This window comes from Colius striatus, chromosome 3 (assembly GCF_028858725.1).
Source record: "Colius striatus isolate bColStr4 chromosome 3, bColStr4.1.hap1, whole genome shotgun sequence".
Lineage (NCBI taxonomy): Eukaryota > Metazoa > Chordata > Aves > Coliiformes > Coliidae > Colius > Colius striatus.
This window is the reverse complement of record NC_084761.1, coordinates 98,553,007-98,577,820: the sequence shown is the minus strand read 5'-3', so window position 1 is coordinate 98,577,820 and position 24,814 is coordinate 98,553,007. Positions and strand designations below refer to the sequence as shown.

Genomic DNA, 24,814 nt, shown 5'->3' with positions numbered 1-24,814 from the left:
TCCTTCAGGAGGTTTTTCAACCTGCCTGGACACGTTCCTGTGCCCCCTGATCTAGGTGGGACCTGCTTTGGCAGGGGGGTTGGACTGGATCTCCTAAAGTCCCTTCCAACCCCACCACTCTGTGATTCCATGATTCAGTGGAATTGTTTCAGTGGTGTCTGTGTTCTTTCCACTGTCTCCCATCATTAGGCAAAAGATTGGGCAACACATGGAGTAATCTCATTAACTACCTCATTAGTACTGTTTGAAAGGTGTCTGTCCAGAGGGTGGGGCAGCACTCTCTCTGCAATGCCAGAGAAAGGTAACAGCCACAAGCTGGTCACGGAAAGTTTCACTAGATACAAGATGAAACTTCTTTACTGTGTAGGGTGAGGGAGCCCTGGCCCAGGCTGCCCAGGGAGGGTGTGGAGGCTCCTTCTTGGGAGGTTTCCAACCCCAGCTGGACACGTTCCTGTGCCCCCTGAGCCAGGGGAAGCTGCGAGGGGCTGGGGCAGCTCTGCAAGGCCCTTCCAGCCCCCGCCACTCCGTGATTCCACGAAACGTCCCCTCACTGCGCAGCTACTTCCAGCTCCCTCTGACCGAGCGGGCTGCTCTGAGGGGCCGCCGGGTAACGGCCGAGGGCTGGGAGGGGTTGGTGTGCGGAGCCCCGACCCGTCCGCGGCCGCGCTGACATCCGGGCACCCGCCGCCTCTGCGCGCGCCCCCTCAGCGCCGCCCGCCCGGCCCCGCCCCTTCCAACGGCCACCGCGCACGCGCCGGCCGGCCGCGAGTCCTTAACAACGGGGCGGGCTGGCGGCGGCCCGCGACCCTCGGCACCGCGGCTGCTCCCCCGCCGGCATGGAGCCGAGGCAGCAACAGCAGGAGGAAGAAGAAGAGGAGGAGGAGGAGGAAGAGGAAGAGCAAGGGGAGGAGAAGCAGGTTCCTGTGAGTACACGGTCTGCGGGAGGCCTTGGGGAGCAGCGTGGCGGGGAGGCGGCAGCAGCTCGGAGCAGCCTCTCCCCGGCCTCGGGAAGGGGGATGTCACAGGCTGGTTCGCTCGAGTTTCTCCTTCCAAACTGCCTGTCCCGGGGGAAAAGGGAGAGCTGGGCTGATCTCGTCTTCAGTGCCGGGAAGGGACGGTCGCTGACCGATCCGTCTGCCCCAGGAAAAGGCGGGGATGCAACTGACGAGCTCTCCGCCCTTCTTCCCTTAGAGCATCAGGGCGCTGTGGCCGGCCGGCTCCCGTCGCCGGGCAGAGGGAGTGGTGTGATTGTCCTTTTGTTTTAGGCCGTTACTTTGCCCTGGAGAGGAGTGGGTGCTGTTGACTTGCTTGTAAACCCTCCTAGGGCATCAGAGCCAGTGGGGCTGGGGTGGCCCCATTGAGCTGTTCGTGCCTTAGAATGGCTTATGGAAAGGTTTGGGTTGGAAAGAACCTTAAAGTTCATCTTGTTCCAATCGCCCAGCCATGGGCAGGGACACCTTCCAGTAGGCCAGGTTGTTTAAAGCCCCCTCCAATGCAGCCTGAACACTTCTAGGGAGGGAGCACCACAACCTCCCTGGGCAACTTGTCCCAGGGCTTCACCACCCTCAGAAGAACTGCATGCCCTTATAAAAAGTCCCTCTTTGGCTTTATTGTTGTCTCCTTCAGGCACTGGAAGGCCTATTCTTCTCCAGGCTGAACAACCCCAACTCTGTCAGCCTGTCCTCATAGGAGTGGTGCTTCAGCCTTCTGATCATCTTTGTGGCCTCCTCTTGACTCCTTCCAAAAGGTCCTTATGTTCATATATGGCTCTGTGTACTTTATTCATATGAATGCTGAAGAGGACATCTCTGTACATCATGTTGTCCCATCACATCCTGCCATTTCCATGTGCTGAAATCAGTGTCTTCCCAAACTTACCCTTTGTGAGATCATTGGGAAGTTTCCTTTCTGTGGTGTTGCACTGTTTTGGCAGCTGGTCTTAACTGCCCTGCTGTTCTTGTGGTGATTTCCAGGTGTGCAAAGGGCTTGTGGCATCCACACAAACTTCTGACTTTGCAAACTGTTGGGAGGCATCTTTTTGCAGGGTGCTGGAACAGCTGATGTCAGATACTGGGGTCTAGAGATGTTTATGAATGTCTTGTTCCCAGTTCTGTATTAGATTAGAAAAATAGCCAAACTAAACCAAAGAATGGAAATGGCCATGTGATGAATAAATGTGATGTGTTAAAGGCAAGTCTGGCCTTACTGAATATAGGAACATAGGAACTCAGATTCAGTCTCCAAAAGCCTTCTGCTGAAGGATCTTCACCACATGTTTTCAGGAAGGGTAACTTGCCACAGAACAGAAGGGATGGTTCTTGCACTACTCTCTTGTCTATATTGAAGTGTAAATGAATTTCATTTGAGACAGATTTTGCCAAATAACTGTATGATGCCAAGTTGTACGTGATGTTACAGACCAGTGAACTTGCCTCCTGCTTCTTGTTCTACCTTCATGCTGTTCGTTGCAGGTCAGTTTGTTTTGCTTCTCTTTAGGTGTCAATTTCTGTTTGTTTCTTTACAGTGGGCTTTACTTCCTTCTCTGTGTTTGTTTAGTGCTGTCGTTTAATTGCTGCTCTGACAACCAAAGCTCAGCTCAGGGAATACCAGATGGAGCTGAGCCAAGCTTGTTGCTAGTGTACTGCTGCTCCTCTGGGTCAAGGGAATGCAGGTGCAGACAGATAAGAGGCCAGGCAAGTCTTCTGTCTGTTGTAGCATAGCTGCTCTTACACCTTTATTGTATATTTCAGTTGTAAGAGAGTAATCTAGCTATAATGTCCATTGACAAAGACACAAGAACACTGAAAACCTATGGTTGGAATGTGTAACATACCAGGCTGTAGTTTCATGGGTGCTGTATAAATCAGCAGCCCCAGCTCACCTATCCAAAGAAGTGACCTATGCTGCTGTGCCCTGCTTACTACTTGTTTCCTCTGTGTTGTTTTGTCACTGGTTCCAACAGACAGCAAACCAGCACAGCTAGGCAGTGGATTGTTAACTCTGGTTAAAATTGGCTTAAGAATTATCTGCTCAACTCTTGACCACATGTTTTTGCTTACTGAAGAGAGACCGGGACTGTATCTTCCATCTGCAGTGGCAGTTTAGGAGGATTTAAAGGCATTATGGAATTCTTGGCATCAAACTGTTATGAGTGAGAGAAATCCTGTGACTGGCATAGTGATACTTATTAGTGTTTGTGCTATTTCTTGTCTTACTGGTGAAAAATACTTGTCCATTTCCTCTTTTGGTTTATTTTTGGTTATAGGGATGATTTAAGCCTCGTCCTTGGAGGTTTTTGATTAGACATTTAGCTAAGTATTACAAGTAAGATCCAGGAGGAGTGACTTTTTGGTTGTCAGCCTTTAATTCTGCAAATTTATGGCAACCTTCCAGAAAGCCCAGAAGTTTTGCTTTTTCCTTTTTAAAGCTGAGTAGAAACATCAAACTAAGGTACCTACTGCCAAAGGTATCTTTTATTTCAGTGGTAATTTAGTGTGGGAGAGATAAAGGAATGAGCACTTGCTTAAAACACAAAGGGGATGGTACAATACAAGTTACACCTCGTGTAGGTGTGATTGAAACAGACCAAAATCAGAGGACAGTCAGTGCTTTTTTCAGTGGTCCACAGCTGAGTATGTAAAGAAGTATTTGACCTTTTCACCACATAAAACAGTTCAGGAATGCTTAACAAGTGTTCAGATTGGAGTTAGGGTTACACAGGGGACTTTTTGTGTAGGGAGGAAAATAAGGTGTGTGAAAGCACAGCCACCCTGTGTGAAACTCAATTTTGTCTTGATTTGCAGGAAGCAGAGAAGATGTTGATGCTTGGAGGAAAGGGAATGGTTTTATTAGCTGTTAGATTGCTGTAGCAGTGTTAAGATGTTGGGAATTTAGGATGTTCTTGGAAAGAAGGCTGAAAATAGGGTTGGAAATAGTGAGGGAGCACTGGAACAGTGCCCAGGGAGGGTGTGGAGGCTCCTTCTTGGGATGTCTTCAAAACTCACCTGAACACATTGCTGTGTGATCTGATCTAGGGGGACCTGCTTTAGCAAGGGAGTTGGACTGGATGATCTCTAAAAGGTCTCTTCCAACCCCACCAATCTGTGATTCTATGACTAGGCTTCCTTTCCCATAAGAGGTTGAACCAGATGATTGTTTTTTTGAGGTCTCTTCCAACTGGGGAAACTCAAAATGCTTATTTCTGAGTTATTAGAAAGAGGAATCCATCCTAAGTGGCAACAAAATGGGATAAAGTCATAGTTTCATTTAGGACATCCTCCTTACTCTGTGTGCTGAGTAGAAGAGCTTGTGGGTGATAGGTAGTGCCTGGGGTGGTGGAGGCCTAAGAAAGGCGGTGCTTGGGTAGGCTGGACATACACTGTGCCCAGCCTCTGGACTTGTGTATCTGAGGAGGGGGCTGGAGTTGGCTGGTGTCTTGCAAAAACCCCTCTGATCAATGACAGGTTGTGATGACTGTGATATTTATAATTGCAAAAAGTATTGATGTTATTTATGTTCTTTTTCAAGAAGGACAGGGAAGAGGACTTGGAGAGCTACCACTCAGTTAGCCTAGTCTGCTGTTCAAAATCTACCTGGTGGTGTTCCTCCAGGGTCAGTTCCTTCAGCTAATGCTGTGTAATGTCATGGCTGGTGACTCAGCTGGATGAGGGAATGGGGTCACATTGAGTTTGTGGATGACAGCAAGTTGGAAGGAGTGCATATATGCTGTAGGACAGGGCTGCCATTCAGAAGGACCTTTGCAAGCTGCTTTAGTGGCCCAAGAGGAACCCTGTGAGCTTTAGCTATGAAAAATGCAAAGTCTTTGTCACTGGAAAAGAAAATCCCTGTACATCAGCCCCACTGGTAGCCCTTCAGAGAAGAGCCCGAGGAGCTGGTGGACACCAAGTTGAATGTGAGCTGACAGTGTACTCTTTGCAGCAATAAAAGCTAGCTATACTTTGGACTGCATTAGTAAAAGCACAGCTGGCAGCTGGAGGGAGATGAATATTACCTGCTCTTGGCTACAGCTGCATCCTCTCTCCTGTTCTGGCCTGAGTCTGGTGGAGACCACCAAGACAGTCATGGGACTGGAGCACATGGTGCCTGAGCAGGAGCTGTGGCAGCTGGGTATGTCTGGCCTGGGGAGGAAGAGGAGGCTGAATGTGAGGATCTGGCAGTGGGGCTTCCCTGCCAGAAGGAGGTTTAGAATCATAGAATGGTAGGGGTTGGAAGGGACCTTTAGAGATCATCCAGTCCACCTCCCTGCAGAAGCAGGGTCACCTAGATCAGGTCACACAGGAACATGTCCAGGTGGGTCTTGAAGACCTCCAAGGAAGGAGATGCCACAAGCCCTCTGGGCAGCCTGTACCACTGCTCCCTCACCCTCTCAGTGAAATAGTTGTGGACAGAAGTGGAAATTCCTTCTGCTAAGCACTTGTGAGCCCACAACTGGGTCCTCTGTCCTGTTTTGGGCTACCAGGGCAAGAGAGAGGTCAACAAAATCACCTAGCTGGAGCACATGGTGCCTGAGGAGGAGCTGTGGCAGCTGGGTATGTCTGCCCTGGGGAGGAAGAGGAGGCTGAACATGAGGATCTGGCAGGGGGTCTTCCCTGCCAGAAGGAGGTTTAGAGAAGGCAGAAGAAGTCTCTTCTTGGAGGTGTGACCAGAGAAGCAGCAGTGATGATGTGTTACAGTAAGGAGAAAATCTACCTGGAGACAAGGAAATCAGTTCTTCAGGAGGGTGGGGAAGTGATGAACCAGGGCCCTGAGAGGTAGCAGATGGACATAGTCACAAGTTGAGAGGCCTGAGCAACCTGATCTAGCCTTGATGTTAGCCCTGCTTTGAGGAGGGGGTTGGACTGGGTGACCTTCAGAGTTCCCACCTGAATTACACTGTGATTACACAAATAAAACTCCTGTTTCAGGCATTAAGGTGTATTACAGTAATCGGATTTCAGGATGCTGCACAATACCCACAGCTGAGAGATGACTATAGGCAGAGTGCTGGCAGCCTTGAAAGCTTTATTTCCTGGGAAACCGAGGCAAAAAGTCATCAGACTTGTTGCAGATCAACAGTGATTAATTATCCACTTGTTTTAGTACACCTCATAAAGCTATGGATGTTATAAACTTGACAATGGAAACTACTGCTTGTAAGAGATTCAAAATGATGGAGCATCTTCCTGATGAGGAAAGGCTGAGCCACCTGGGGCTGTTTAGTCAGATCTAACTGGTGGGTGTCAGGAGATTGGGGCAGCACTTTTTTTCTATTGTATCCAGTGCCAGGACAAGGGGTGATGGAGAGAAGCTGGAACACAAGACATTCCATTCAAACACAAGGAAAAACTCTTTCAGTGCTGAGGTGAAGGAGCCTTGGCCCAGGCTGCCCAGGGAGGGTGTGGAGGCTCCTTCTCAGGAGGTTTTTAAACCCACCTGCACACATTCCTGTGTGACCTGATCTAGGTGGAGCTGCTTTGGCTGGGGGTTGGACTGGATGAGCTCTAAAAGTCCCTTCCAACTCCACCATTCTGTGATTCTATGATGTGCTGTGTTGGTGTACAGATCAGCAGTGGGGTGGCAGCAGGAGCAGGGCAGGGATTGTCCCCTGTGCTGGGCCCTGGGGAGGCTGCAGCTCCAGGGCTGTGTCAGTGCTGGGCCCCTCACTCACTGCCACAGGGACACTGAGGGGCTGCAGCATGGCCAGAGCCGGGCACAGAGCTGGGGAAGGGGCTGGAGCACAAGGGGCTGGGGAGGGGCTGAGGGAATGTTCAGTCTGGAGAAGAGGAGGCTGAGAGAGGAGACCTTGCTCTTGGCAGCTCCCTGTCAGAAGGTTGTAGTGAGGAGAGGGATAAGTCTCTGCTCCCAAGCTATGAGTGACAGGATGAGAGCAAATGACATCAAATTGCACCAGGGAAGGTTTCAATTGGAGCTGCCCAGGGCTGTGGTGGGGTCCCATCCCTGGAGGGATTCCAAAGCTGTGGCTGAGGGCCATGGGGTAGTGGTGGCTGTTGGTAGTGCTGAGGGAACAGATCAAGTTCAATAACTGTGTGATTCTGTTAATTAGGAGTCTCTATCCCTTACCAAAACTGATGGTACCAGGCAGCCTGAGAAGGTAAAAAGTTAATGGTTGTGATATCCTCAGCTACTGTGCTTTTAACTGAGCTCTTGGCACACCAGGGAAACACTAAACAGTTTGTCAAGTATTTTGCTGGAGATTGAGGTTTTCAGGGGCTCACATTTGGATGCACTGAGGTAGCTGAAACCTCATCATGACTGAGAGCTTGTCAACAAGGATTCTTCAGCTACTCTGGGAAATCTCAGCTATTTTAGTGTTTGCTTATTTCAGTATCAGGTATCTCAAGAACACTTATGGTGTAAATATCCAGGTTACCTTGCTGGAAGACTTTCAGCTCATCCCTGACTATTTATTGTGTCATGAATCTTCCTTTGTTGTGTTTGAGACTTCCTTTTGATCTCATTTAAAAGCCCACCATTCACTGCATGAAAGTAATGACCCAGTTCAGAGTTTCCACAGTGCCTGAGGTACAGATTGGTGATGCCTTCGTGCCAGGAGGGAATCAAGTGAGTCTGACAAGTGCTGCTAGCACACCAGTCCTTAGTGAAGAAGCTTCACTAGGTTGTGTTTCTCATACCTGACAGCACCACATCATTGTGACATGTTTCTGAATAAGGTGTTTGAAATGTGTATTATTTACTGGTGTGTTCATAGGTGAACTTCTAGTGCTGAACTGTTTGCAGACAATGTGAATTGTTATTCATCTCAGTAGCTCAACTTCAATGGTAACAGTTTTCATACAAGTGTTGCTCCTGGACTTATGTTCCTGTGTGACCTGATCTAGGTGGCACCTGCTTCTGCAGGGAGGTTGGACTGGATGAGCTCTAAAGGTCCCTTCCAACCCCTCCCAGTCTGGGATTCTATAACTGACATTCAAAGTAGGGTTGTTAGGCACTATAAAGCCACTGTAAATTATACTGTTGGGTTGCTGGGAAAGGCAGTTGCATTGCTGTAGCACTAAGGGATCTCTGCATTCACACTCAAAGTAGGGTTGTTAGGCACTATAAAGCCACTGTAAATTATACTGTTGGCTTGCTGGGAAAGGCAGTTGCATTGCTGTAGCACTAAGGGATCTCTGCATTCACACATTGCCTCTGAAGTGCTTTGATACGATGGTTGCTTCGCTTTCCTTCACTGTTCACTACAAGGCAATAATTGTTCCCTGAAGTGAGCAAGTAGCTAGAAGACAGCGTGACCCACGTTTTTTCCTGTTCTGCATAAAACGTTTCTTTAATTTCCAGGGGCACAGTGGTAGATTCCGCGTTTTAAGAGGTAAGTTTGCGCCTGCTCCTTCCCCAGAGCCGGGGCAGAGCCGTCCCTGCAGCAGTGGGTTGCTGACTCCAAGTGGCATGAGGCTCACACTGCACTGTCGCTACAGGTGATGGGACAGAGCTCGCACCTTTGCTTCCTTCTGCTTCCTCAGCCCCTCCCAAAACTGTACTACAGGCTGGAAAGCTTGATTTCGGTACTATTTGTGCCAATTAAGCTGCACAACTTGTGCATAAGTACAAGAAACCTCTAGTGAAAGGATTAAAGTCATAGATCTTTGAGTCAAGATGTTCAGGAAATGCACCTGGGGTTTGTGAGATGGGGACTCTTGTGTATCTGTATTCAAAGCTAATTGTGTATCCAGGCAATTATTCGTTAGTTATGGGGGTTATAAGGTATGTTTGTTTATCCCCTAGGAGTGAGCAATAGAAGCACAGAAATGCAAACATTTAGAACCAACCATCTGCAACCACTTGAAAGAAACTGATAAGAAAATAGCCAATGTTACTGTTAAGGACAATTGATTGTAAACACATGTAATCATCATCTTTGGGAGAGTAAGTGAGCTAGCAGCTAAAGGAGTGCTGGAGTTTGATGTATTGTGACCTCAAAAAGAGTTTTGGATTTTGGGGTGAACTAAAATATGCAACAGGTTTGGGAAGTATTTCAGGTACAGTTATGAGTGTGTGTTCCTGGCTCATTACTGTTCTGCAATTCATAACAAAGGGACCTCAGTATTAGATGGTGAAACACAGAAAATAGGTAGATAGGGCTGTACTGGGGAACGTGATGAATGCTTTGAAATATGATATGAGACTATGGAATGTTCTGGGCAAAATGGGGAAGAATAAGTCCTGAAGTTGGCAAGATGAGATCCTGGAAAGGCAAGTCCTGAGGGGAATCCACCTCTAGCACTGATATGGGATCACCTTAATTTGGTGTAATCAAAAAAGTGACTGATGTTGGAAGGATTGGACCTGAACTCCACTGCCTGTTCTTTCAGAGCTTGTGATTTTTGCAGCTACATATTCAGATGAATAAAGAAGCTGAAACTCTACACTGAATTATCCTGGCTGGGTGCCTCTGATTTTTAGGAGGGAGAAGTAAGATGAAGTGATGGAAGAAATGTCAGTGTGTTTGTCATGTTTTGGGAAGCTCAGGTTGTTAGAATCCATCATCTAGGGAGTTCTCTTTCCCAATGTCTCTCTAGATCTTTTCTTTCTGTTGTGCTGTGTTCTACTGTATGATGTTTTTACTGGGATATTTCCAGTGGTCTGTGGGTCAGAATAAAGGAGAGCTAAGCCTTGGATATTCAAGCTTCTAGCTGTTCAAAACTGGGAAGTGTTAATGTTTCTTGCTAGGAGATGTAACATCCTTTCAGAATGCCAAACAGGAGCTGCTGTTCCTACCATTTAAGTTGCTGGCACTGTGTTGTGTGGGAGTGCTTGTAGTTGTTCCACTTTATTTTTGTCTTTTCCTCTCATGATGGATTTAGAGCACAAGCTAACTTTTGATGTTCTGGATTTCAGGAAGGAAAAAAAACCTTGTTAAATTTTCTTCATTTGAACTGAATTCTATGGAAGCCCTCAGAGATGATTATACTCATTTGCTAAATCCCAACTCATTTCTTGCTTGCAACTGCTTTCTGTACCCTGTGCTGTGGTACACACAGTGCTAATATGTGGTAGATTTCTTCCCTTTTACTGTTTCTTTAATATTCCTCTTTGGTATGAGGATTAAAAATGAAATACTGAAACACAATGTGCTGTTGCCTCTTTGCTTCCTTCCAGCTGCTAAGCCCTGAGGTCCTGGTGACTTGGCTGGCTTTGAAAGGGGGAGATTATTTCCTTGATGCTGTTTTGGTAATGCCATGTCAAGTTCCTTTAAAGAACAAGGCTAAATGTGGGGCATAGCCCCATGTATGCAAGCATGAGAAACTACAGCTGGTGAGTGTGTGGGCCCAAAGCCCTGCTGCTTCCAGCTGGGGCATTTGTTAGGTGGAAACACAAATGTGGCCAGTGGAGTTGCACGGGGATGGGTTCCGGGGCCAGTCTTGGTCAACATCTTCATCAACCACCTGGGTGAGGGCACAGAGGGACCCTCAGCAAGTTCCCTGCTGGCACCAAACTGGGAGCACTGGCTGATTCCCCAGAGGCTGAGCTGCCATTCAGCGGGATCTCGAGCGGCTGCAGAGTTGGGCACAGAGGAACCTGCTGAGGTTCAACAAGGACAAGGGCAGAGTCCTGCAGCTGGGGAGGAACAACCCCCTGCAGCAGCACAGGCTGGGGGTGACCTGCTGGAGAGCAGCTCCAGGAGAGAGACCTGGGAGTCCTGATTGATAATAAGCTAAATATGAGCCAGCAATCTGGCCTCGTGGGCAAGAAGCCAATGGCAGCCTGGGGGCATCAAGAAGAGTGTGGGCAGCAGGGCCAGGGAGGTGATTCTCTAAAGGGTGGGTGTCAGGAGGTTGGGACATCCCTTTTTTCTATAGTATCCAGTAACAGGACAATGGGTGATGGGATGAAGCTGGAACACAAAAAGTTCCACTTAAACATAAGAGAAAGCTGGGTCAGTGTTTCAGTGAAGATGCCCTGGCACAGGCTGCCCAGGGAGGGTGTGGAGGCTCCTTCCTTGGAGGTCTTCAAGACCCAACTGGACACATTCCTGTGTGACCTGATCTAGGTGACCCTGCTTCTGCAGGGGGGTTGCACTGGATGATCTCTAAAGGTCCCTTCCAACCCTACTATTCCATGATTCGATGAAATCACTCTCAGGTGCTAGCAGGAGATTCCTACTTGTGTGGGAGGTATTTGACTTCAGGAAGTGATCATCTTTTCTTAAGGTCCTCCTGTTGCTTCAGTATCTGAAGGACTATTGGCTTTGGATTCTCTCTGATTTCAGAGCATAACATTTGGGTATGTGCAGTTGTGAATACGTGCAGCTGTGTAAAGGGAAGGGAGTTTTGAAAGAGGAAACTCCAAAGAAGCCTTCGGTTCCTGTGGAAGATGTTATGGAATGTATTGGTATAACTAAGACACTTAGAGAGAACCATGGACGTGGTTCTTGTGATGATGTACAAGAGCTGAGTGATTTAAATAGCTGTATTGGCATGGGTTAATGTGTTGGTTTGAGTATTTGCTAGGTGGGCTGTGCTGAGCTGGGGTGGCAGGATTGCTCCTGGATTTGTAGAGCTGTTGGTTTGTTGGGTGCTGGTTGGTCAGGGTGATTGCCTTCCTGGGACAATCAGTCATTGATGGGAACCTTTTCTTTCACATGAGATTTCTTGGGTTGAATGCTACTGATGTTTTTAGAAGAATTCTTGACTAATGATAAGTATCCTCCTTTCCTAGGGGTTCTGCTTTGTCTCCCTTGTACCCAATTCCAAACCTCTTCTCCTCTCACTCTCCTGATAGCATTGCAGACACATTGGTAGTTTATGGGCATTTTGATAAACATTAACAGCGAGCTGGAAATCAGAACTGCTAAAAGAGATTCCAAAGCAACACAAGGCAAAACTTGTTCCCTGTTGAGGTGAGGGAGCACTGGCAGGGGCTGCCCAGATGGGCTGTGGAGGCTCCTTCTCTGCAGACATTCCAACCCAGCTGGATGAGTCCCTGTGTGCCCTGCTCTAGGTGGTGCTGCTGTGGTAGGGGGGTTGCACTGGGTGAGCTTTGCAGCTCCCTTCCAACCCTTGAGACTCTGTGAATGTTTCTTGCTTTTCTGTCCTTTTTTTTTTTCCTGCTTGCTTAACAAACAAGTATGTTTCTTGTTTACATTAGAGAAGTGCATGCTGCAGTTATGTTTTAATAGGAATTGACTCTGTAAATATTTTTCTATTGCTCTGTCACTTTCTTCTACAGTCTCTGTGCAGACTTTTCATGTTCATGGTGCTGTAACATCACTGTGACAATGGCAGCAGCTACTTACATGAAATATTCAAATGGGCAAAGGGTATCATATTAATTGCTATCCAAACATTTATTTCTTGTTCTCAGTCATGCTTTAATCTCCTTGGCTGATAATGTTGTAGGTGCTCTTCTTTGACTCTCTCTCATAACCTCCAGGCAAAGACAGATGAAACATTTGAGCATCAAACAAGAGCTGTATGTTCAGGTCAGACTACTCAGAGTCAGCTCTGCTGGTGGTTCTCTGTTGTTGTACACCAAGTTCTCTGTGCCTAGTAAAAGGAGGATAAATATTTATCATGCACATTCTAAAGCAGTGCTGTGAATCAATGTTTATGAAACATTTTTGGGCCTCTGCATGGAAGGTGCTGTGTAAGTACTCTTGGCAATAGTAATACTACTTTGATTCCTTCCTGCTCTTCTGACTATTTGAGCTTTTCGGTAGCTCTGATTGTAATTGTACTCTGAAGCTTCTAGAATATTGCTATTTGGAGTAATTGCATCATAACTCATTAGCATTTCCACACCAATTTCTTCGGGAGAAATCTGCATGTGATACATCTTTGGCTCTGTTTTCCCAAAATAAGACTGATCAAACCTATTCCAAATTCTAATGTGAAATGAATGGGTTTTGAAAACTGAGAGTGCTAAGGGAGCATTTGGGAGGAGGAAATGCTGTGGGGAAAGAAGTTGCCTCAATGTGGAAACTCAGCTGTTCTTCATCTTTCCATACTCTCATTTTATCCCAAGGCTTGTTGGAGTTAAATTCTCTCTCCAAGGAAGCTTTGTGCTGACTTTAGTTGATATTGTGGGGGTGTTTATTTCATTCATGATAAAATATTTCAGTAAAAGATGAAGATATGAAGCTACAGGCAGAAGAAACACGTTCACATGGTGCTTTTTTCGTGTTATTGTTCTTGGAGTGTTGTGACACAGAATATGTCACTGCAGGTGCATTGAAACTCTATGGGAAAGTGCTCAAATTCAGGGTTTGGCTATAAGGTTTAATGAGATTATCTTGGTCACACTTTCTTTAGATTGCCAGTCTTTTTTTTTTTCCCTGAAAGCAAGTTAATCAGTAGGCTGAATTATCTTCATGTGACATGTCCCTCTGGCATGCTGGTGGGTAGAGTGAAGGAAGTCTGGGATGCATCTGCTGCAGCATCAGAAAAGGACTTTAGTTTGGGTGGCTGACAGGTATATGAGTAATTAAATGATTTTTGAGGGGTTGCACACCATAGGCCAAAAAAGGTTGCTTTAAAGGGGAGAACAAAGAGTAACCTGTGCAGTTTGATTGTTTAGTCTTTTATTTGTTGTGTGCATCTTGGATGCTGTCATTACTCATCCATTCAAATGGCCTTTAGAACACTCACTAAATTAGCTATGCTCATTAAAACCAGCACCCTTTTTTGGCATTAGTTTTCTGATCACACTTTCCCTTACCTATCAATTTCCAGTTAGGTGAATAAAATTGGCCTTTTCTAAAAATGCATATTGTAAACCCAATAATAAGCCTTAATTAAATTACCAAGGAGCTCCTGGAATGCTTTGCCTTCAGAGCTGCCACACAGTGCTGTTGTCACAAACACTCTAGTGCTGCTTCTACTAATGACTTGATTAGTCTGAACAATAGGAGCTCAGGGAATGCAATAGCAGATATATGCATACAGGCTCCAGTTATTACCTTTAGTCCTCATACAAAGCCCAAACTCATTATGTGAAGGGAATTAATTTGGAAGAGTAGTTTCTGCCTGGTTGAGTCTTAGTTTCATAAGCATGATGTGCAGATGAATAAACATCCTTCTATAGCTCATTTGAGCTTGGACAAACATTTTCTTGCCATTCCAGGTAATGTACTTGACAGTGCTGACCTGCATAGAGAGCTATGGCATGTTCTTATTTCAGTGATGTTGTTTTGTGGAGGGATTAATCTGGCATTTGGTACCACTTCTGGGAATTGTTGTCCTTCCAAAAGCTAAGATTTGTCAGACCTCAATGGTGCAGAGCAATCCTTGTAACCATGCTTAAAATAATTCAGAGCTGCTGCCCCGGTGATGTTCTTCAGTTTGCAGTCAGATGGTTGAGCAAGTGGCTTACTTGAAACTGGGCATTTAAGGGGTAAAAGGGAAAGTCCTGTATCAGAACTTTTAAGTTAAAGTGAAATGGGCACCAGTTTCCATGGAGGAAGAGTTTAAGGGATGTCTGTTGTTGATGGCCAGAATTGGGGCTAAAGCTAATGAGAGTCCTTGTGGTGCTTTGCCAGTGGGTCATGGCAGCCCCCACACCCCTTTAAAGGCAAGAAAATCAATGAATCAGAGTGACACAATTGTATAAGTTAGAAAAGACCTTTAAGCTCCTGAAGTCCATCCATTAACCCAGCACAGCCACCACTGAACACATAGATGAGGTGCTGAGGGATATGGTTTAGTCGAGTGCTGGGCCTGGCAGTGTGAGGTGAGTGGTTGGACTCAGTCTTAAAGGTCTCTTCCAACTGTAATTATTCTATGATAAATCATGTCTCTCAGCCCCACAGATAAATGGCTTTGGAATCCTTCCAGGGATGGGAACTCCTCAATGGCAAGGCTAGACAATCATTTGGGGGAAGAAATTGTTCCTAATCTCCAGTCTAAACCTCCCCTGGGGCAACTTGAGACTGTTTCTTCTTGTCCTGTTGCTTGTTACTAGGGAGAAGAGACCAGCCCCTACCTCACTGCAGCCTCCTGTGAGGGAGTGTCAGAGAGTGCTGCTGTGTCCCCTCAGGCTCCTCTTCTCCAGGCTCAACACCCCCATTCCCTCAGCCCCTCCCCAGCCCCTTGTGCTCCAGCCCCTTCCCCAGCTCCTCTCTGATCCAAGGCTGAATTTCATGTGTTTCTTTTACATTGTAACAGACTCATGTTCTGGACTTTCCTCTTAAGATTGTCTGATCTCTTCTCTTTGAATGTAATTAATATCTTCATGCAAACCCTCAGGGCTTGCATTTTTGGTAGTAAAGGTTGCGAATAGTATGCTCATCACTTCAAAGTAGATCTGTGCCAAGACACTTTCCAAGTGAATATGAGACTAAAGACAGTTGTCACTGGAGGACTTCACACCTCAAGGCACATATGCAGCAGTATTGTCATTACTCAGAATCCTGCAAAATCATTTGCTTGTTTCTCCCTGACCATCTCCTTTCCTCAGTCTCTGACCTTTTCCTTCTGCACTTTGCATGTTATTTGCCACATTATGAGTTGTTGTACTTCTCCCTCCAGGAGTTGGTGGCAGGGAGCTCCCTCCTGCTCCTGCTTTTCCTCCCTGCAGTGTTCTTCATGCCATTGCTGATTTACTCACAAAATAAATACCCCCAAGGCTAGCTGGGTTTAAAAAAGCCTATTAATAATGAGTTAAATTGAAACTAGAATTGCCATGAGGAAGAGGATGAGGGCAAGGAGGAGCAGAGGAGCTAAAGGTCCTTTTAGTCGAGGCTTCATGTCAAGGTTTGGCATTAATGATATTACCTGATATTCTCCAGTGCTCCTCTCCAGATGTGTATGGGGGGGGGGGGGTTAACTACTTTCCTGGAACATATTTGTTTGGGCTGAGCCTTGATGTTCCAGAAGTGTCTCTTTTCACAATTGTATACCATTGTGTTTGAGCCTGGCTATTCTTGTCTGGGGAAAACTGTTACAGTCACTGTGACCTCAAGCATGGCATACTGTAGAACTACCAGTCTGACTCCAGATCAGCTTCCTCTGTTACCTTGTAGGGGGAAAAAAGTTACAGCCTCTTTTCTAGGCAAAAGTCCAATTTAATGTCAATTCATGCCCTCAAAGTATGTCAGGTGTTGCTAAGCTGTACTGCAGAAACCAACCTCAACTTGCTTTAATATAGTTACATAAGATGCATTAAAAACAATTAGTTTACCACACTGATATAAGTAAAGACCTTTTTTATTTTATTAAAAACAGAATAAATATGAAAAATTACTGTTAAGAAGTCCCAGAGCCACTGTTAATAAACCAGCCAGGAGAAATGCCAGAATCTGGCTTTGACTGATGAGACTTTTTGGTGTTTTGTGATTTACTCAGACCTGCAGGTGCTTGGGTTGGAAAGGAGAAATAAATTTCTGGGCCTCAAAGGATTTGCTAACGTGCAGAGAAACATATTGACAGGTAGTGAGAGGAAAGGCTGAGGGAGCTGGGGCTCTGGAGCTTGGAGGAGACTGAGGGGTAACCTCATTCATGCACAAATCCATCAAGGGTGGGTGTGAGGAGGCTGGAGCCAGGCTGTGCTCAGTGATGGACAATGATAGGACAAGGGGCAATGGGCACAAGCTGGAACACAAGAGGTTCCAAAGAAACACAAGGACAAACTTGTTCCCTGTTGAGCTGAGGGAGCACTGGCAGGGACTGCCCAGATGGGCTGTGGAGTCTCCTTCTCTGGAAACATTCCAACCCAGCTGGATGAGTCCCTGTGTGCCCTGCTCTAGGTGGTGCTGCTCTGGCAGGGGGGTTGCACTGGATGAGCTTTCCAGGTCCCTTCCAAACCTTGAGATGCTGTGATTCTTTGAGCCAGCAGTATGCTCAGGTGGGCAAGAAGTCCAAGGGCATCCTGGCCTGGATCAGGAACAGTGTTGTCAGCAGGAGCAGGGAACTGATCCATTCCCCTGTACTCAGCTTTGCTGAGGCTGCACCTCCAATACTGTGTCCAGTTTTGCGTCCCTCTCTACAAGAAGAACGTTGAGGTGCTGGAGAGGATCCAGAGGTGGGTACCAAGCTAGGAAAGGATTTGGAGCAGGTCTCAGGAACAGCTGAGAGGTCTGAGGCTATGTAAGCTGGGGAAAAGAAGACTCAGGGGAGACCTTCTCACTCTCTGCAACTACCTGAAAGGAAGCTGCAGCCAGGTGAGGGTTGGTCTGTTCTCCCCAGTGACAAGCAATAGAACAAGAGGAAACAGCCTCAGGTTGCACCAGGGGAGGTTCAGGCTGGATGTGAGGAGGAATTTCTTTGGTGCCAGGGCTGTCAGGCATTGGAAGGGGCTGCCCAGGGAGCTGCTGGAGTCACCATCCCTGGAGGGGTTTCAGAGCTGGGTGGGTGTTGCACTGAGGGCAATGGGCTGGTGGGTGATAGGGCTGGGACAGAGGCTGCACTCCATGAGTTTAAAGGTCTCTTCCAGCTGAAATGACTCTGATTCTGTGATTTTGGCATCTAAACTAACAAATAAACCCACCCTTTTTATATTGTTCCTTTTAGCCCATTGCAACAACTCCACCACGTGCCTGGCAGGAGGAATCCTTGAGCCGCAGCAGCAGCGAAACCCAGGCGTCAGTTACCAGTGGGATGTCCCTTGGAGAAATGATACGTCAGAAAAGTGCCATTAATCAGGTACTTGTACTGTGCTTTGGTTTTGCTTGTGGTTGAAAGTTAATTATGTGATTGAAAACAATAGGAAATGCTGTATCTGTACAATTTAGGCCTCCAGCATCCTCACCCTGTCAAGGGTTGCATCAGGTGTTTTGAAACGATTGAGTTGGTAAAAAGCTTTATGATGATGATTAAAATCATAAGAATCTTGTCCACAAATTGTAGTTTCTATAGCAAAATTCTGATATGAAAAGGTAGAAGAGAGCTTGCAGCTATTAAGTAGGGATAGTACTGCTACCAATTCACTGGGACACTTTCTTATAGTAACATGTATGCAATTGTAAGTTATACATGCTGCTGATAATGGTTTGCCTTCTAAATGATTGATCTTCTTAATTCTCTGTGCTGAGGACCAGTCTATCCCTTTGCTGTAATTAAAATTTATCTGTTTAATTACATCCCCAGTAATTCCAATGCAAATTCTTTAATGAATTACTAGAACTAAAGATGCTCCTTTCCATTTGAACATGAACTGAAAGGCTTTTGCTGAAAGCACTCCAAAGAGTTGGCTAGGATTCTTGGGCATTATCTGTATGAACTTTGTATTTCTCTAACCAGAACTTAAGGTAAAGACAAATCAGAAACTGTTCTGCTTCTCACTTCGCAGCTACACAAAGCAAACCACCTTTTCTGTGCAGTGCCAGGAACTCTATTGCCCAGCATCTAATGAAGCATTTGTCCTTATCCAGATTTTTAAGTGAGAGATTTAGTTCTGGTTTGGCATTAGTGTGAACTGACTGTGGTCTTCAGTGCTTCCCAGGTCTTTTACTTTAAAGACAACTTGTACAGGAAATACAATTTAAAAGCAAAAATCCCATTGTTTCACAACTTAATCTTCATTTCTTCTGGAAGTGTCTTACAGAACTTAACTGCTGCTTGAGGACTTCTGTTTTTCTTCCTATTTTTCTTAGGGAATCGAGTCATGGTATCAACTTCCAGCAGAAATTGATGCCAGCCATTTGACTGCTACCTTGGAGACAAAGCTTGGCCTGACTCCTGTTAGAAATGACTTGTCAGAGTTCCCTACACTGGAGGAAGGAGTGTTACCTTCAGCAGAAGCATCTAGAAGATGGTCTCCTGGAGATGCAGCATATGGCTTACAGCTGGGTATGTTCCAAGATGCCTTTTGTACAACTGCTCAACAATTAAGGTTTTCCTTTTAAATCAATCCCTAAGCTGGATTTGGCTTCTTTTAAATGAGAACTGATGTTTACAAAACACATCCTGTGTAATTTTATTGTGAAAGCCCATCTTTAAAATGTGCACCTTTCCTGGATCCTGTTAACAGGTGAACAGATGATCTTTGATCTCAGGTGGAGCTACAGTGTTGTTTTCTCATAGGATTAACTGTAAACCTGAGTAAAGTTAGAGAATTTGGAGCTTCTGTCTAGGTGAGGTGGTAGTTCTCTGTGTCCTTAACATCTCTATTAATTTGTTAGTCAAAAGGCTTTGACATTTCAGAATGGTAAAGTAGATGTAATTTTACTAATAGCATGAAAAACCTGTTTGGTAAGAGTAAGTGCACATTGTACCCATTGCTTATATATTCAGACTGTACTGCTTCTTATAGGGTTTGTTTATAAACAAAATACTCTCCAAATAAAGTTGTAAAAGGTTTTCAGTTGCCCTTTACAAAGGTATGTAACAAGTGTTACTGCTGTTTGTTTAATCAGTGTCTGTATTCCTTTCCACATGAGGCAAAACTAACACATTTTAGCCAGAAGAGCTGTATTGCTCCAAGATTTAACCCAAACAGATGAAGGTGTTTGCTTATGTAGGAAGTTAGAATAACAAACAAAGGGAAAGGTGATAATTATTTACAAAACATCTAAGCTGTTATTGATCCCTTTTCACTGTTGCACTCACAAGCACCAACTCTGTTTGTTTGTTTTTCCCTAAATGGTCTAGCTTGCCTGTAACACAGTAGCTTGTGTATACTTGCTGTCCAGTCCTGGAGTGCTGCTTTGCAGTAGTCTGATGTCTTGTTGGGTTAATAAGAAAGGGTGCTGCATATATCTGTGGTGGTTTAGCCCTGGCTGGGTGCCAGGTGCCCACCAAGTCATTCTGTCACTCCCCCTCCTAAACTGGACAGGGGAGAGAGAAATATATATATGTATACACCAAGAGGTTTGTGAGTGATCAGAACAGGGAGATCACTCAGCTATTAGTGTCACAGGCAAAACAGACTCAACCTGGGGAGAAAAGGGTTTGATTTATTAATGAACCATCAGAACAGGGAGATAAAAATAAAACTGAATCTTAAACCACCTCCCCCACCCCTCCCTGTGCCCAGGACTCTCCTTCATCCCCCCCAGCAACACAGGGGACAGGGGTTGCCACGGAGGAAGCTCCTCACACCCTGCCCCAACGTGGCTCATCTGTGGGGAGAACAGTCCTTCGTGGACAGACTGCTCCAGCCTGGGGCCCTCACAGGGTCACAAGCCCTGACAGCAAAAATGCTCTGGCCTGGGTTACTCTCTCCCCATGGGCTCCCAGGTCCTGCCAGGAACTTGCTCCAGGCTGAGCTTCCCACAGAGTCACAGCCTCCTTCAGGCATCACCCGCTCCAGCGTGGGCTCCTGCATGGGCTGTGAGTGGGTCTCTGCTCCCTGGGGCCTCCCTGGGCTGCAGGGGCACAGCTGCCTCACCATGGGCTGCACCACAGGGCACAGGGGACTCTTTCTTTCAGGGCTTAAGCAGCCTCCTCCCTCTCCTTCTTCACTGACCTTGGTGTCTGCAGAGGTGTTTTCACATTCTTCTCACTCCCTGTCACTGCTGCAGTTCAGCAACTGCCCAGTCATTCCTTCCCCTTCTCCAATTTGTTAATCAGAGGTGTTCCCTCAGTCACTAATTGGCCAGGCCTTGGTCAGCTGTGGGTCCATCTTAGAACTGACTGCCATTAGCTACAGGGGAAGCTTCTGGCAGATCTTTAAGGAAGCCACTTCTGTATCCCCCCACTATGAAAAACCTGGCCCAGGCAAAAGCACTAATATCCCATGCAGCAACCTTGTCATCCTCAGAACACAAAGGCCTTCTAACTGCCAACTAGTCCCCTGATCTAGTGCTTAATCACAAGTTTATACACACTTTCTTACTTAATTCACATCAATATTAATACATGATTCTATGATCTGTTATGAGTGTTTACATTTCTGTCTGTGTTTGGGCAATACCCATTGTGGAACATGCTGCATCTGTAGTGATATTGGTCACCTGGGCCCCAGAGTACTTTTCAATTGATGTGCTGCCTCCAGTATTGATAATCATAGTGTGAAGGTGTGAAAACCAGGAAACTGATGTGTTGCAAGTGTTATCATTAACAATGGGATTTGAAATGCAAAACAAAGCTGTGAGGTGTGAGCATCATCTAAGAATATTACACTGGTGGGGAACACTTAGAGTTTCTGCATCACTTAATGGTGGTAGCTGTGGGTTTGCCGTCGTAACATGGAGTTTTCTGACTTGATGTTTCCTCATACTTGAGTTTATTGTGATTCACCAATGAGTGAATGCAGCCATACTGAGCACTTTCCTCAGTGTGTAATTGTTCAGCACTGTGTGTTTCATCCTGGATCTGTACAGGGAGGACCCTACTGTTCAGCATTCTCCAGGCTGTATCACTGTAGGACAGATGAATTTGTTAGAACTCCATTCTTCATAACGTCTAAAGGTCCCTTGCAACCCCTACCAACCATAGAATGGTTCGCTTTAGAGATCATCCTGTGCAACCCTGCTGCAGAAGCAGCTCCACCTAGATCAGTTCACACAGGAACATGTCCAGGAGGGATTTGAAAGCCTCCAGAGAAGGAGCCTCCTGGGCAGCCTGGGCTAGTGACTCTATGTTTTTAGCTCTGTTACTGCACCATTAGTGATGCCTCAAACTCTCACTTTAGGTGTCCAAAGTGACTGATGGGTTATTTTTAGTAATGCTAGTGGGGATTATGTGGCTATCATTTGACAACCATCTTTATTTTTGACAGAAAACATCCTGGGTTTCATTTCCCCAAATCATGTTGTATTCTGTTCCGTGCCTGGAATTGACTTCAATCTAGACACTTGCTTTTTTGTTTCTCTCCCTTCCCTCTCTTCCCCCTCAACAACTGTTCAGATTATTTATATTTTTGTGGTAATAAACCACTACTTACCATATTTAATATTCTATCAGTAGCTTTTTATTGCTACCATTTGCACTTGGGTGCCTTTTATATCGCTGTCAAGAATACGTTCCAGTTCTAACACCTCTATTTTAGCATTTCTATTGCTTCCTTTCACATCTATCATCATGGTTGAGTTAAAGATTGATTTGAGAAGTTACAAGATTGAATGTTTTGCTTTTATCTGTTCTTGGTTACGTTCATTTTTATCCATGTGGAGTCAGAGTATTCTGGTCAATGCTGCTGGTATGACTTTTAGTCCAGTGGTAGTAACACATCCGTGGAAAAGAAACCTCTTTATAACACAGCATCGTTCTCTGCATCTTAAGACACAAACCCTGTCATTGATTTGTTGTCACAGTTTCTAATAATTCTTGAAGTGATAGAAACAGATGTTGATATCATAGAATCACAGAATAGTAGGGGTTGGAAGGGACCTTTAGAGATCATCCAGTCCAACTTCTCTGCCAAAGCAGATCCCACCTAGATCAGGTCACACAGGAACGTGTCCAGGTGGGGTTGGAAACCTCCTGAGAAGAAGCCTCCACACCCTCCCTGGGCAGCCTGGGCCATGGCTCCCTCCCCTCACACTGAAAGAGTTTCTTCTTAAGTAGAACTTTTTGTGTTCCAGCTTCTTTCCATCACCCCTTGTCCTGTTGCTGGCTACTATAGAAAAGAGGGATGTCCCAACCTCCTGCCACCCACCATTTTTGCACATGTACCTTCAATGAAACTGAAACCAGGTAAAGCAAAACTGAAGCAATGAATAGATAAGAACTCTACAATTGAAGTGGATTACTTTCTCTTCTCTGCTGTTCTGGCAGACCTAATTAACTGAGGCTGTTACCCAGAGCTGTTTTAGTTATCCAAGTTGGGCCACTTTCCTTGTTTGCCTTGCTTTAGTTGCACTGTTTCCATTTATTGCATTTCTGCTTCCATGTCACTGTGCTAAACAACTGTTGGCCAGCCCCCTAGATGTGACCATCATCCACTGGTTCAGTGATGGCCAATGACAGGACAAGGGGCAACAGGGATAAGCTGGAATAGAAGAGATTCCAAAGCAACACAAGGAAAAGCTCCTTCCCTGTTGAGATGAGGGAGCACTGGCAGGGGCTGCCCAGATGGGCTGTGGAGGCTCCTCCTCTGGAGACATTCCAACCCAGCTGGATGAGTCCCTGTGTGCCCTGCTCTAGGTGGTGCTGCTCTGGCAGGGGGGTTGCATTGGATGAGCTTTCCAGGTCCCTTCCAACCCTTGAGATTCTGTAACTCTAACATCAAATTCAATGCTGCACTCTAAATTATCTTCTGGCTTTCAGAATTAGCTCAGCTCCACTCAGTTCTAATTGAATTGATATTGTATCCTGTGCAAACCTTTTGTGTTTTATCAGAACCTACTCTCATGTCATCTGTTAACTACTTACCTGCTGATAACACTTGTTTTCCTTGCTTCTTTCCTTTTATGACACCCTACCCTGACTCTGTTGCTGCTTAACTTGCACACGCTTCCTTGGAAACACAGAACTTTGCAATGCTGTTACTAAGCACAAAGTGGTTCTGGATTGACATTCCTTAGAGCATCACTCTGCAAAATCAAGTGTTACCCCACCCCTTAGGTTATGTTATTTGTGACTCACTTCTCCAGGATGTAACTGCTGAATAAAGGTGCTTCTAAAGCTGCTTTCACTACACTTGGTTTTGTTTTCACTACACCATTGGGCTTTGTTTTCTTTCACAAACAAAATGACTGAAGGCAAGTAACGTGATTGCTCGTGGTATAAACCTGTGTTGCTTCCAGCTCACTGCAAGTTCAACTTGCAATATACCATTCCTGTACTTGCTGGTGTAATCTTACTTGTGTGGAGGTCACTTTTTGTGGTTTTGTTTGTTCTGAAGTTAAACAACAGCTTAAGGGGATGGAGCTGAAGTTGCCTTGGGAATAGTGCCTTGGGAATAGCCTGGTAGATGTTTGTAGCAACTCCTGATGGTTTTATGACTCCACTTCTTGTTACAATGTAGAGCTCTTGCTCATTTTCATTTCCATTATTTTGATAATGCTTTGATCTTGTTTGTGAAGGAGCCTGTAAGGGTAGAGAGAACACTGGGAGGTGAGGGAGCCCTGATACAGGCTGCCCAGAGGGGTTGTGGAAGCTCCTTCCTTGGAGCTCTTCAAGACCCACCTGGACATGTTCCTGCGTGACCTGATCTAGGTGACCCTGCTTCTGCAGGGGGGTTGGACTGGATGATCTCTAAAGGTCCCTTCCAACCCCTACCATTCTATGGTTCTAACATCTCTCTCTCTGGTGGATCTGGACCCTCCAAGGCCCAGGGCTCAATGCTTTCTGCTCTAGGTCTCACACTGATGACTGCAACTATCCCTTATGTTTGCTGTTATATGTTCTTCAAACATTGAGATAGGTTTTGGTAACTTGGATTGTCTGCTTCCAGTTCTGTTTCTTTGCTTCAACATTTTACTTCTTCAGGGATTCTCTTGTGTATGGTTCTCTGTTAACTTGATGGTGGGGGATATACCTGGATTCCTATGAAGAAGAGGGCTGAAGATGACTTCTGTCTGCCAGGGCAGAACCTGGGATGATGGGCTTTGGTAGAGCTAATACACCTGCTGCAGGAGCTTCTGAAATCCTGGGTGTGATACAAGAGCATTGAAAGAAAGATGAGCACTTGGTTTCTTACAAACTTGATGTAACTTACTTTAAACCCCAAAGACTTGCCCACACAGAGTTAACAGATGTTGCTTTTGGTCTACACTGAACCTTAACCCCTATCCCTTGCTGCCCCAAGTGTTTTTCTTTTAGACAACATGTTAGGAAGATGAAAGGAGATCCTATCCCAGCCCACCAATGCAGGCAAAAAAGCTTGGTATGGCAGAATTAATTGCTGTCTCCTGTGGATTTGGAACTACTTCTGAGGTGGGTTTGAGGAGGCTTTCTCTTTTATGAAATAAAAAGCACTCCTGACTATGTCATGTTTGAGTCTACAGGCAGCTTTGTAA

At 45.8% G+C, this 24,814-nt stretch overlaps 1 protein-coding gene across 3 annotated transcripts in view; it reads left to right on the top strand.

Moving 5' to 3' along the window:
• The first annotated feature begins 759 nt into the window (after positions 1 to 759).
• The window catches only part of ALMS1 (ALMS1 centrosome and basal body associated protein), a 92,172-nt gene continuing 68,117 nt past the window's right edge, over positions 760 to 24,814 (top strand). For all 3 annotated transcript variants that reach the window (XM_061993358.1, XM_061993357.1, XM_061993354.1), the window contains exons 1-3: positions 760 to 923; positions 17,481 to 17,612; positions 18,563 to 18,758. In XM_061993358.1, coding sequence (XP_061849342.1) covers positions 837 to 923; positions 17,481 to 17,612; positions 18,563 to 18,758 — 415 coding nt within the window. In that variant the 5' untranslated portion in view covers positions 760 to 836. The remainder of the gene's footprint in view (positions 924 to 17,480; positions 17,613 to 18,562; positions 18,759 to 24,814) is intronic.